The 13,912-nt window shown below is 41.0% G+C and overlaps 2 protein-coding genes across 7 annotated transcripts in view; both read right to left on the minus strand.

The window, feature by feature from the left end:
* Positions 1-2,594: 2,594 nt before the first annotated feature.
* myl2a (myosin, light chain 2a, regulatory, cardiac, slow) lies at positions 2,595-5,146 on the minus strand. Its single transcript, XM_040029078.1, has 7 exons — positions 5,017-5,146; positions 4,598-4,690; positions 4,000-4,075; positions 3,811-3,915; positions 3,642-3,720; positions 3,356-3,404; positions 2,595-3,088 (listed from the first exon to the last, which is right to left on the minus strand). Exons 1-7 carry the CDS (start codon positions 5,017-5,019, stop codon positions 2,984-2,986), a joined length of 510 nt encoding a protein of 169 aa, XP_039885012.1. The 5' UTR covers positions 5,020-5,146; the 3' UTR covers positions 2,595-2,983.
* A 1,806-nt stretch (positions 5,147-6,952) lies between these two features.
* cita (citron rho-interacting serine/threonine kinase a) overlaps positions 6,953-13,912 on the minus strand; it is a 39,997-nt gene continuing 33,037 nt past the window's right edge. For all 6 annotated transcript variants that reach the window (XM_040029072.1, XM_040029075.1, XM_040029073.1 and 3 more), the window contains 11 exons: positions 13,014-13,094; positions 12,746-12,881; positions 12,354-12,493; positions 12,128-12,220; positions 11,869-11,977; positions 11,586-11,714; positions 11,289-11,369; positions 10,944-11,022; positions 10,667-10,846; positions 9,489-9,876; positions 6,953-8,994 (listed from right to left, as the gene is read on the minus strand). In XM_040029072.1, coding sequence (XP_039885006.1) covers positions 8,971-8,994; positions 9,489-9,876; positions 10,667-10,846; positions 10,944-11,022; positions 11,289-11,369; positions 11,586-11,714; positions 11,869-11,977; positions 12,128-12,220; positions 12,354-12,493; positions 12,746-12,881; positions 13,014-13,094 — 1,440 coding nt within the window. In that variant the 3' untranslated portion in view covers positions 6,953-8,970. The remainder of the gene's footprint in view (positions 8,995-9,488; positions 9,877-10,666; positions 10,847-10,943; positions 11,023-11,288; positions 11,370-11,585; positions 11,715-11,868; positions 11,978-12,127; positions 12,221-12,353; positions 12,494-12,745; positions 12,882-13,013; positions 13,095-13,912) is intronic.

The following is a 13,912-nucleotide window of genomic DNA, read 5'->3' on the forward strand; positions in this document are numbered from 1 at the left end:
TTGATTCTTAAAGAGCTATTAGCTGAAAACTTTGCATATTTCAGCATAGTGTGCAGTGTGTCTTTAAAAATATACTACAACTACTACTACTAATAATAATAAGAAGGTGTAGTGGACAGCTTTGTTGCAGGCTACGAGCAAAACCATCTGCAGCCTAACATGGCAAAGACTAAGAAACTGGTTGTGGGCATGAGGAGGACAGGAACACAGTGGCCCCTGCTTCCATCCATATGTATTAAAAACACCTCAATGTTCACACTGACAAAAAGTTCATTAAAAGCTCTCTACAAAAAGTACTGAAGCCTTGAGGTCCTTTTGCATCTGCCAGACGATGCTCAGGATATTTTATGGGTCTGTGGTGGCCAGTCAGTGCCATCCACTATGCTGCAGTGTGTGGAGGCAGCAATCAATACACTGAACAAACTGATCTGCAAGGCCAATAACACTGTGTGCGCGGAACCCGATTAACTGACAAAGGTTTCAGAAAAGAGGATGCTGCCCACGTTAAAGTCAGTATTGGACAACTCTTCACACCCTCTCCATCCTGTGATGGATCGCTACAGCAGCACATTCAGTAAAAGAGATACGGGAAATCATCGCTACCTTTGGCCATGAAAGTTTACAACTCCTTGTTATGACACCTGGACTATTTTCAAATTTATATCTTGTCTGTAAGGTATATACTAGTGTTTTCATTTTGGAATATTTCATTTAAATTTCAGATTTCACTCCAAGTGCCGTAGTTTTACTTCTTTTTTGTGTCTTGATGCATGCTCAATCATCCAGGTAAGTAAACCCTAAAAGGTTGATTCTGCTCATCTGGATGTAACATTTTCAATGGGAGGAATATTTCGTCACTCATTCAAGTGACTTCTTCAGTCTCAGCTGACTGCAGGTTTCCCCAACCTTATACCTGAAACCAGCCCACTGAATGAACTGAGGTCAGTTCCTTGATCATTAATATGCAAATTGTCATGACCACTGATCAGCAGCTACTGATCAAAACCCATTGATCAAAGACCAAATATTTTTTATGCTTTCTATCTTTCATCTTTATATTTTCAGTGAGCATCTCTAACAACATTGTCTCAGTGGATTAAAAAAAGTATTCTGACTCCAATGACAATGATCACAAACACACCGCCTATGCAGCAAAAGCATATCTGGCCAAGGAAAAAAACAAAAAACAAAAAACACACACAATGAAACAGTATCAGTCATGGACCCCAGAGCCCAGACCTCATCATTTTTGAAGCAGTGTGGCATCATCTTGTCAGTGAAGAGAACAAAAGGCATCCAACTTCCAAAGAAGAGCTTTGGATGTCCTTCTAGAAGCCCGGAGAACTATTCCTGAAGACTACTTAAAGAAATGACGAGAAAGCCTGTCTAAGAGAACTCAGGCCGTGTTGAAGAATAAAGTTGAACACATTAAATATTCACTTTCAAACTCAGTAAAATTGTACAAACTCTTTTTTTTTAAAAAGTACTTTCATAGAGTATTTCCATTTGTTTGCACACATTGTAAGAAAACATTACACCTATTTTCTATGAAAATATACAGAAATGAGGCGTGGCTCAAGACTTTTGCCCACCAGTTTACATGTTAAACACAGTAACATGGGGTGATTTTTCTGGGCAGTCCTAAAACTACTGTCAGTCTCTCTGGCTCTGTCTTGCTCTCCATGCTGTCATGAGGGATACACTTGGCTGTTCAAACTCCAGCCTCTTCAGTATGTTCAGCAGCAGCCTGGTAACCTTTGTTTCTCATTTGTCCCTGGACCTGAGCAGCAAACACTCAGTCTTAGAGCTAGGTAGGATCTGCAAATTTAGGTGACAGTGATTTTGTCAGTAGTAATTTCTACCAGACAAAACTAAAAATTGAAAGAGAAATGCATGTTTTCCCTTCACTGACCACGTGCTGCACTTGCAGACAGTTAAAACTGGAGCTGAAATAGCCAAGCCGATCCAAACACTCATCCCTCCCCACTCCCCACGTGTCTCGTCTCATCCACAGTATGAAGTATCCACGGTACTCCTGCCTGATGCTGTCAGACTGGCTCCTCCCTGCCCTTAACACTTCAACTGGAACAATCAAGGATTTACACCCCCTGCGTAACCCTGCCAAGGTCTCAAGTCGGGTAAGGCGATGGTGGTGCGGATCACTCGATGGCATCCTTTTGTGAGCAACCTCCCCCCCAACTCCTCAGTATAGCATTACCCTCTTTACATCACCACAACACTAAAATAACAACAGGGCTTTGTCTTAGTAAAGCCCTTTGTTTCAGTAGCCAAACATTTCCATGCACATCTAACACACACCCAACTTTCTGCGCACACACAGACACTGATGCAGGCATGTTTTGGATTCTACAGGGTCACCAGCTGCACATGCTCGCTATTCTTAAGTACTCAGATGCACTACCTAACATGGATTTTAAGGAGTATCTGGTATAGTCATCTGTTCAGGCAGTAATTGTGTGATCCTTGAATAGGTAATGACAATTCACTGGAAATCAGGCTTTATCGAGTCCGTACCATCTTCCCCACACTGGCATTCAATAATCTGAGCAAAAACAGCAGAATCATAGCTCTCGTAGCTTTAAAAATCTTTATTAGACTGACAAGCAAAGACCTAACAAGTGGCTATGGTAAAAACAGGCATGTGGTTATTAGTATAGAAAATGATAAGGAAAATAATTTAATCAGTCTCAGGTGAATGTGGGGGATATGCTGTGGATAAAGCAGAAAAAGAGCACGACACTTGATGATGTTTGATGCTGTAAACTTCCCATTTTTACAGGCTGGAAAAAGACTATTTGTCAGGATCCTCCCCCTGCTCTCGAGTGAGGACAAAACAGAAGCAATGGTGTCATAAAAGCTGAGTAAATAGTCCACATTTCCTTTATGTGCAGTGAGTCAGTTTCAAGTCACAGCTGTGTACACAAACTGACTTTCTACTTCTCGAATGCATTTAAATGAAGGTTCACTCCTGGTCCTTCTCCTCTCCATGAGTAATGATGTGAACCAGGTTTTTGTAGTCCAGGTTTCCAGCCACATCCGGGGGGAAGGCAGCAAACATCTGCTCCATCTAAGCAACAGAAAGGGAGACATTAACACCACTTTTATCAGATGTTATCCCCCACACAGCCCATAACCCAGTGTGCATAAAAAGGGTGTTAAGATGATTCACTCAGGGGTTGTTGTTTTTTTTGCATGAAAATGTGTCTGACGTGGACGCAGGTGGTCGTCATGATGACGTTCATCCTTGTATTTTTTTTTTTCAATTCAACTCACCCACACTCACAAAACTGTTATAATGATGATAATTAGCATGGGCTGGGGGACTGCAATGTACCTCTTCAGCTGAGAATCTGTCGGCTTGTGTCGTTAGCATCTGTGTCACGCTGGAGAGGAGAAAAAAAGGAAGGGGAAAAAAACGCTGTAGAGATGACGAGACTTCTTTTCACAAGTGAATGAACTGTACAGGTCACAATGGTTTTTAATCATTGTGGAGCTGAGCTGTGTGAGGATGAATGACTGCAGTCAGACTGAGTCATAAACTGTGAGCGGCAGCTTGCTCACTTGCAATAAATTTGCATATGCAAGCTGATGCCGCGTGACAAGTGTGAGAAGCCACTTACTAGTCCTTCCTCAGGACCCCTTTACCCTCAGGGTCAAAGACTTTAAAAGCATTGAGGATGGTCTCTTCTGGATCGGCACCTGGGAACATCAAAACAGCACTGAGATACATTCGCATCAATGCTGTGTTCATGACTTAGATGTAGTTTTTACTGGCCGGCCAGTTTTTACCTTTCAGCTTCTCACCGAACATGGTGAGGAAGACGGTGAAGTTGATTGGGCCAGGAGCTTCTTTGAGCATGTCGTCGATCTCTTCTTGTTTCACATTCAGACGTCCTGCAGCACCAAAGAGTCAATGTAAACGCACGGCATGAGCGAAGATGAAGACTTTGAGTGTTTCTTTGACTGGTGTCCACATACCTAAAGCAGCAAAAGTGTCCCTCAGATCGTTCTTGTCGATGAAGCCGTCTCTGTTCTGGTCCATGATGGTGAAGGCCTGAGATCAGAGCACAGGAATAAAAAAAGGCATCCAGAGTCACATCAAACTGTTTTCTTTTTTCTTTTTTTGGGTTCTCTTAAATTTTTGGTAGGCCATCTTTATACATGAACACTGTTTAGTATTTATAACGCGTTACCCTCCCCCCTCCCCTTGGATTTAGTCTGGCATCCTGGGCATGCCCTGCAGTTCATCTGCAGCCTAATCACTGATGACAAAGTCTGGATGTCTGGGCACCACTGTCCCTCATACCAGCATACCGCAAGCCTTACTGCTGTCAAGCCAGCAAGCGGGCAAACAGACAGGTGCGCATACTGCCACAATGAACAATGCAAGTAGAAAGACAAAGAAAGAAAGTGGAGACCTTTCTGTGTAATGCGTTGTGCAGTTTATTTTTTAATGCAGAAATGCCTGAACCTTGGTGAGCCGACTCGCATATTAATACACCCTTTGCGATATTTCTCGGCAGTTCTCTGCCAAACGGAAATCCGTGAAATAGAAAGTGGTTTCAGCAGCATTCACCTCTTTGAATTCCTGGATCTGGGCCTGCTCAAACATGGAGAACACATTGGAGTTGGCTCCCTCTGCTGCCCTCTTCTTGGCTTTCTTGGGGGCCTTTTTTAGCACAAAGACAGGAGAGGTGAAGCAGAAACTACACGTTTGTTCAGATAAAACTGCATGTCAGAAGAGATGAATAAATAGGATTAAGCATCTTTGTAAGAAAAAGCAGTTTAAACAGCAAAACAGCTACTGACAAACAATTAAATAAAAGTTATGTCATCTTTTCATCCCCCCGCAAAAATGCTAAATATTTGTGCTTTTAAATGATATGCAGGTGAAAAACTGTTATTTATCTCATCAAAACAATTGCAGCATCCTCAAAGCCATAAGACACACCTCCCAACAAACACTGCACACACACACACAGTACACAGACTTACCATGGCTGAGCAGCTGGGAGGTCAGACCAACAATGATGCCAGTGAACAATAGGGAGGCTGTGGGTGGCCTTTTGTAGCCCTCCGCCCTCCGCTCCAGTGGATGATATTTATAAACTATGCCCTCTTTAGGAAGTGACAGGTAAATGATGCTTCATACAGCATATACAGTATCGCATGCTCACACACTCTCATACATAGCCGCTCACCCTGTGGAGTCCTGATTGGCATTCGACAAAGAGAGTGGAATAACTGGTCTAGAATATCAAGAGCAGACTGAAGGTGAAAGCACTTAATCACTTTAAACAAGACTCCATCCACAGGGCATTGTCTTGTCTGTACGAACTACTGACTGCAATTGTTGTAAGTGAATGAGAGTGCTGTATAGTAAAAACAAAAGCAAGAGTGTGATCTGTCAATCTGTTGGTCCATAGTCTTTCCATAGACAACATTATTTATAAAAGCAAAATGAAAGGAGAACATTGGACTAGCCTACCTAACTTGACCTCTGTGACACACAGGTCTTTATGATAGCCACAGGTTAATCAAAAATGCATAAGTGATATGATTAGAGGTTTGTGTGACCGATAAACTTCTGCCCGCCTCTTTTGCAGTAGCACTGACAGGCTTGTGAGCCTTTACATTCAAAAAGTATTTAAGTACTGCAGAGAAATAAGAACATACTTCTTAAGACATACAATATAAACTGTATTTACCCAGTGGGAATGAATATAAAACAAATCAATTTGAGAATTTGAGATGCCCAAAAGATGTAGAACTAAAACCTGATCTGTGAAAGATCATGTCAGTGTATTAAAGCAAAGCATTTGCAGATTGAATTCACTCTCTCTTTCTAACTCTGATCTGTGTGCCAATCATTTTTTGTTCCCCATCTGATTAAATGCATGAGAGTGCCTGAAAAAGCACCAGCTCATTATGTGTTATTTACTGACCTGTCAGGTCTGTGTTAGCGCCAACCTTTCTAACATGCTTCTTCACATAATATCTTTGGCTCTGCTTACCTTGGCCAGACAAAGCAGTGCATTACAGCATTGCACAGGGCTCTTACATTAAATCACTTAATTTATTCTATCAAGGTAATTCAAATTGGTGATATTTATGGCAAAATGTCAGATTTTCAGGTCGTTTAGTGGGTTCTGGGTCCCTACAAATGGTTAACTTAATTTAATAGATAGATAGGAATTGAAAGAAGCCAGAGCATCAAGTGGCATCTTCAGTTTTCTTCACACTGTTGAGATTCATCACAGGGATTGCGGTACTAAGCTCATGGATGTCAACAGCTCTAGGTGAGACATACTGCGTGACACACTGGAGACATTGAACACGTCCTTACAATGTGTCTCTCAGCACCATTAACAAATCATCCCCCATCACTCGGGGCTCCCAGGTCAAGAAAAGTGACAGCGCGTGAAAATGAGCTGAATGAGCCGAGGTTGGGAGGTGAGTGGTCTAAATAAACTTAAAGCCTCCTCGCACTCGATCGTCTTACTGCTAAATAAATTGCGACGGACGAACCAGCAGCAGATTCCGTCTGTGTTGTCTCGCAGCGTGTACAGCGTGCACGCAGAGGACACAATTAGGCGAGTTATTGTTAACCCAGGACGCAGATGCTATTGTTAAAAAAAAAAAAAAAAAAAAAAAAAAAAGGCTGCTTCTTCAGCTCCTCTCAGATCAAGCAGCCGCTGCAGCTACTGTGATTGGAATGGCAGGCTGAGCGCTGGGATCAGACACCTATAAATAGACGAAACCTTCTCCAACACAATGGATGTGGACAAATGGCTGTGTCACTGGCCGTCTTGAAACAGAGAGGGTAAATGCTTCAGAAGTGACTGTTTTATGATGCTTATCCACTCAGAGATAAGTTTAAATGTCTTTCTAAAGAGACACACAAGCACAACAGAAGGAGGCACAATCGAAGTGAAATGCAATGATTATAATATTTAATACTCTGTGACAAAATCTCTACAGGGAACGCTAATTAAACATTTGTTAGCAGACATCAATATCATATCCAGCGTTACAGCATTATGATTAAAGATCATGTGAATGAGAATACAAATTTAAAAGAATCTAAAAATAAAATCAAATACGATGGATAACCCTTTTGTACAGAGTCCTATAGAGAGAAGAAGACATGTGCAATTTAAAGCATTTGGTGCTTTGTATTTGTTGTTGTTGAACATTGAGACCAACGAATCGGCTGTATTGGCTTTAAAATACATTCAGGAAGATTTTAACCATCTTAAAAATAATCATAGGGGACTTAAAGGCGAAGAAATCCTCCTAGTGAGCGCCTAACTGTTGACAGGCAAACTGGGCAAGTTAAAGTTTGGCATCTCGTTTGTTTACATTCAAAAAATACTGCTAAAATCCACAAAATATTCTATTTCTATACATCAGATCATGATGTACAGAAATGCATCCATCTTAGCCACGTGAACCGAATGAGCGTGGATGGACTTTAGCATTTGTTGTGATTGGACTGGATGTTTTAACTTGCCAAGAATGCCTTAAAAAAAAAAAAAAGTTATATAATATAGTTGTGTGAATTTACTGTGCAAATACATGAGAGTTTAAAGATAGAAAGTGTTATTCACGTGCTTTGTTTTTAAAAATGTAGATTAAAAATATAACCCAAATGAGGCAGAAGCAGAAGACAACACCCCGTTTCATTTTCGAGATATATATATCCATGCCATTAACGGATCAGGGAAAAGAAAAACAAAACAAAAAGATTTTTTTCTTCATCTTCACTTTAAACAATTTTGGGTTATATACAACAGCAGGGGACATTGTACAAAAAGAAATGCTCAAGTACTATGTTTTAAGCTTCAAACATGATCTTTTTTCCCTCCCGTCGTTTAGGTCAGCACTGAGGTTTTGCCTTTGACAGATGGAAGTGCATACACAAGTTTGTTTGAGATACAATCACTCACTTGATAAAGGACGTTTGGACATTAAAAGAATACTCATCGGACATTCAAGAGGACACACTGTCACTTTTTTTTTTTTCCTTTAACAAAAATAGACACGGCTTATCCAGCCTTGAAATTCCTTCTTAATATATATAAAATTATGTCTCGTCTATTTACAGTCAGATAGCGTTCTGAAGATTTAGAAAGGTCCTGCTCCATTGCTGCTGGGGATTGTGGGTAGTGCAGTTTTAGTGTGTGGTTCTACAGAGTGTATTTTTTGGGAGGGATTATATATTAATTAATTTTGATTCAGTTTATTCATGCTTCAGCTGAGTCCGGTCAGCATTACTGACCAAGGACCGAGCTGAAAATGATTGTAATTAGCCAATAACGATTGTGTGTTAACATGTGAGCACAGGGCTGGAGCCAGAAGTAATACTCCGTGTCACAACAGGTGATCTGCTACACATTTGCCCTGATCTGTAGCTGCTGTAGACAGCACATGTGGAAATGAGCCACATGTGTTAATGGCATTTTGAATAAAATGACTAAATATATAGGCATCACTTGCTATGGCTGTGCTTATCCATTGTAGTTAATGCTGCTAGAGTTAAATGAAGCAAGCCAAACCCAGTAGTCTTAACTTGAGAACTCATCTCAGATTTTCTTTGTGGAAGAAGAAATTATATATAATTACTAATCCCTACTCGGAGTAGAGAACACATGCTCCAATGCATCGCAAAAAACCCTGCTCAGGTGGTTAATATGGCATTTTGTTGACTTTTATTTAAAACTATAACCTGATACTAATGACATCTCTTTATTTATCTGGTGCTCGCTACGTTCTGACAGCTACAGTTGTTTTCCTCCATGGGTTTTTCACTTTGGATATCAGGCAAAACAGATGTGTGGCAGTGTTTCATCATGAGTTGGTAACATTCTCACTGGTTCTCCGCTACATCTTCTCTCTTTTCAAACATGAACTTCTTCTTCCACAGCGGACACGAGGGTCTTTTGTCCTTCAAACAGATGACTGATCCCACACCTGTAGGGTAAAACCAACAACATGAAGTCAGGTTAATACACAGATTTTGAGAGTCAAAATGTACACTAACACAAGAGTTAGACTAAGGGTCCACAGCCTTGAAAGCTGGTCTTTCCATGTTAAGTACACCTGAAGTGTCATGAAAATCCACAGTATAAGCCAAAACTAAACAAATGTAAAAGACCACATGAACACTGCAAGACTATAAAGTCTGGGGAGAAATTTATACTCCTTAAAAGGTCTGTAACAGTCCATCCTATAGTCATAGTATTTCACTCAAAACAAGATATCACAACCCACTACTGTCATAAAAGCAGCATAAGTGCATCACGAACCACTGAATCAACCGCCTGGATGGAAACGCCGAAGTTTTGTACTGAACCTTTTACCATACTCCAACAGTTTCCAATTTATGTCAATAAAACACAAAAATATTCAGCTAATTGCTAACAGTTACACATTAAGTTAATGTAATGCAGAATTTCTTGACAAACCTTGTTAACAGAGTTTATGGGTGTGCGTCCGGAGCCAGTATGAAGCCTTTGACGCTCTTCAAAACGTCCAGGGGATCTCTCCCTACGAACATCCATCATCCTGCCAGGGGAGCGGTCCATGCGAGGGTCGGCCATGGCCCTGCCTGGTGATCGCTCCAACCGGGGGTCTGCCATGGCTCGACCAGGCGACCCCACTATCCGACTTTCCAGCATTCTGCCAGGAGACTTCTCTCTCTCCAGTGGACGGCTTGGGGACTTGTCCCGCCGAAACTCTGTGCGAGCCTCTCTGTAACGGTGTGGTGTGCCTGGGTCTCCATGGACCAGAGGATTGGCTGCCAGCCTTTTAGAGATGTGCTCATTGTAGGAAGGAGGACCACGCTTGTTGGGACTGTCGGGAGGAACCAAGGTTAAAATAAAGAAGAAAAAAAAAAGGGAAAAAAGGAGCATTGGGCAAATGTTGGGCAATGTTTTTATTTGTCTGAGTTCTTGGACTTAGTTTGGCACTGTGGGACTCTGGTCACTCAGCAGATTTGGTGAGATTGATGGACTTGCAATTAAGCTGATTTAATAAGCTAATATATAAATACACAGCACTGCTATTTGTAATCAGAACAGACTGATCATATAAATTCAATTTGGTTTCCTAATTAAGAGTGGACTCTGTCACTGACAACAATTACTGTAGAACAAAGCTTTGACTTGCAAAGCACAGTCACTAAGCGTCACGATGAGTAACAGACCAGTCATAAAAGGGAAGATGTCAGTCTTTATTCAAAAATTTCCTTTCTACATTTGACACAGAACTTTAAAAAGTAATTTAGGTAAAATAAAGAATGATGACGGCAACATTTTTTAAAATCTGCTACAGATAAAAAATGAACTCTTCTTCCTGCAAAAGACAAAATGATGGCATTACTCTCCTGATTTGTTTTATTTTTTTTAACTAGTTCAAACATTTAAGCCAAACTTACGACCTATAGATGCCAACCTGTGCCCCTCAGTGCCAGCTAGGCCCAGTGACTCATTAACACCAGTGTACACAGAACAGAAGAATGGAGCGTGCTTAGAAATTTCCCTCTATGTACATCTCTGACCTACAAACCCGTTTCCAAATATTTGGGATGCTATGTATAAAGGTGACTGGCAGATGGTATTTAATGCTATTTGTGTGTCATTACCTGCGTCCAGAGCCATTACGCTGCAGATCTCCACCGTCTTGGCTTTGGACAAGGTTGCCCTTGCAGCAAATGACCCGAAGTTTGTTCTGATAGGATGAAGCCAGGTATATGGCTCCAGAGGAAATGGCGGGGCCAAGGTAGCGTGGGTTAGGGATATCCAGATGTGCGTATGAGTGAGGACTGGAAAAAGAGAAGAAAAATCAGCCACGGCAGAATTAGAAGTTGGAAAATAAAAAGAACTTGATAAACAATTTAAAAAAGCTGAGAACAATCTTACCCAAGAGCAGCATGTCCCTGAATCTCAATGACGTCCAGAGAGTTGAAGTAGGTCACAAATAGGTAAGGCTCTCTATAGGCTGAAATACAGAAATTGAACTTGTTATTTTAAAAAAACCTAAAAATCCTTAAATCAAGAAAACTATTTTTGGGCTTTTTGGCCTTTATTTGAGAGAACAGTGAAGACCAGACAGGAAAGCAGGGAGAGAGTGAAGACGTGCAGCAAAAGGCCCAGAGTCAGACTCAAACCCAGGCCACTGCATTGAGCCTCGCAGGATATGGTCACCTGCTCCACCCGGTGCCCAAAGAAACTACGCTTCTAGTAAACATGCAGATTTACACTTACCAAATGAGAGAGGCAGACGGCTCCATTTGATGTCCTCACTTCTACTTCTGCGGCCATATGCATCCACAAACACACCAAACTCTGCAAAAAATAAATACATAAACAAAATGAGTTATTTAAATTTAGCATAGAATAAGTAACCAAAAAAAGAAAACAATGACTTTAGAAATGCTTAGAGATCGCTTGTCAAATACAGATTCTAAGACAAACTGTTCCACAACTTTGTTTATCCACTAGTTTGGGGATGTGTATACACATTCAACTGAGAGGGTTTGCCAGCAGAAGTAACTGTCTAACCATGGAAACAGAGCAGGTATTCATCCTTCTGTGGAGCCGTGGTGACCTGGATGATAGAGATGGGGAAGCTGTGGGAGGACGCCGCGAAGACAGCTGACGCTAGCGTCACATCGTTTTTATCCAAGAACTCTGCAGAGAGAAATCATTAGTATCATTCAGCTTGTTCAGGTGTGAATGTTGGAACCCAACAGAGACAGAAACACCCTTGAGTGGACTTTGTTGGAGCACCATCTGGTTGTAAAGAAATAATACTAAAGAAACAATAATGCTGCATTTGACAGACCTTCCAGTACATACTGCTTCATCTCAATCTCATAGAACTTGTTGGTGCCGATAATGATACTGTAGCCAGTGAAGTGAATACAGCTGCAAGGCTCTGATGTCTCAATCTCCTGCAAACACACACACAAAAAAAGTTTTTTTTAAAAACTCATTATTTCTAGAAGAAAAACAGAGCATCTATATTTCCTAGAAAAAAAATGTCCATTGTTCACAATAAAGGTCTCGTCACTGTAAGCTGTTCACTTTTAATGCTCATTCACCTTTCTGATGCAGAACTTGTTGAGGCCTTGATTATGCCGCAGGATTGTAATCTTATTGGGCATTGCAGCACAAATACAGAGCCCATTATCAATCTGTAAAGAAAGAACAATTCTGCAATCAGGCAGCACACAACACGATGCCATTACTGTGATGTTCAGCTCCTTAACTCAGACCCAATAACAGTCCACAAGGACTCTGCTCCCTGCAAGTTACAACATGACTCACCTTTCCAGAGGAGAAGAGATGGCATCCTTTGACTGTCTCAAAGATGAAGGGGTTGAGGTCAGGCTGAGCTGGGAGATGGGACTGTGACAAAGACTGTTTCACCTTCTTGATCTCTACCAGGCACAGTGCCCTCTCCTCCCCTGAATGACACATCAAACATGCCAAGTGTGAGATGATGCGCATCATCTTCTCTTTACTTCAGCACTTTCGTTCGCTGTTACTTCAAAGCACACATTACAGTTTCTAAAAGATAACCATAATGTGATGTAATGTGTTACAATAAATGCACACTATCCAGAAGCATTATGTTACAGCTGAAACAGTGTACGAGGGAAACATAAATCTGATAATATCATAAAATAACTTCAATATAATGGCCTCCGTTAACTGACCAGTGATCATCAGCAGCTTATCAAGCTCCTTCAAGATCTGGATCTGGAAGACGGAGGTCAGGCCCGGGATGTGAGTCAAAGAGTTCTTTATCACATTCAGAGCATACAAACCCTCCTCAGAACCAACCAAGACAATCTGCAAGAAAGGAGGAGATCACCAGAGCTTTAAAAAAACAAAAAGAAAGAAAGAAACATCCAGCATGGTGATGTCTAACTAGAAAGCTGACCAATTAGGTTTTTAACTCCGTTTACATGTTTATTTTTATACCTGGTCAGTGAGAGGCAGAGTGCAGTTGATGTCCAAACGGTCGTCACCCTCCAGCTTCAGCAGAGAATTGCCCAGAAGTTTCTATGGAGAGAGAGAGAGAGAGAGAGAAAGGGAGAGAATGGAGCAGGGGAAGGAGGTGGATTAAGACTTCCTGCAAATCGGGAGCTTTAGCAAGACAAGCTAACACAGCAGGGATGCCAGCCGGAAAGCTGCCACAAAATAACCACAGCAACATAACATTAAAGATGTGTCATAATTTAGGTGAATCTGGTGTCTAAATGAGCTAACAGTAAAAGATAGTGAGAAAGACAGGGAGAGAAAGAGAGAGCCTTGCAAAGTCTTTCCTGTTGAGACTGAAGCTCACTTGCAATGCTAACAACAGAACTACAGAGCAAGAAATACATTTTATGTTGTTTAAAACAGACAAGCACAAATGAGCTATGTCTCACCATTAATAAATGATATTTTTAATTTGAGGACACACTGCCTTTTGTTGACAAATGGTCAGAATAAAACCCTCCAAGTTTATACATTTCATGACTGTAATGGGTTCTGTGGAGAGTGGCTCTTTGTTTCCACTTTATACATTAAAATCAATGATGAAGCACAAGCTCAGCAAATATCACAGTGCCATTTTTCCAGTAATGTTGGCCTTGAGGCTTTATCACTGAACATTAGTGCCTGACCTCAGTAATGTTCTTATGGTTTAGTGGGAAGAAAACTCCTCAACTATTTTAGCGTTAGATCTGCAGTTACATAGCCTTTTAGCTGATACAGTTCAACAACTTACAGCCAGTCTCTAAAACCAAATGAGAGGCTGTGTAAAATACACATAAATGAGAATGGAATGATTTGGAAATCATTTAGACCCTTCATCTAATTTAGAATATTAGAAAGAT

Source organism: Simochromis diagramma, unplaced genomic scaffold (assembly GCF_900408965.1).
Source record: "Simochromis diagramma unplaced genomic scaffold, fSimDia1.1 OVJJ01000483.1, whole genome shotgun sequence".
NCBI classification, from domain to species: Eukaryota; Metazoa; Chordata; class Actinopteri; order Cichliformes; family Cichlidae; genus Simochromis; species Simochromis diagramma.

What these genes read in the sequence shown, in the direction of transcription:
- myl2a (XM_040029078.1), bottom strand. An exon ending in GTTCGGTGAGAAGCTGAAAG is followed by an intron (nt 3,721 to 3,810) that starts GTAAAAACTGGC and finishes TGATGTTCCCAG; the next exon opens with GTGCCGATCCAGAAGAGACC. An exon ending in ACAGATTCTCAGCTGAAGAG is followed by an intron (nt 3,089 to 3,355) that starts GTACATTGCAGT and finishes TCTGTTGCTTAG; the next exon opens with ATGGAGCAGATGTTTGCTGC.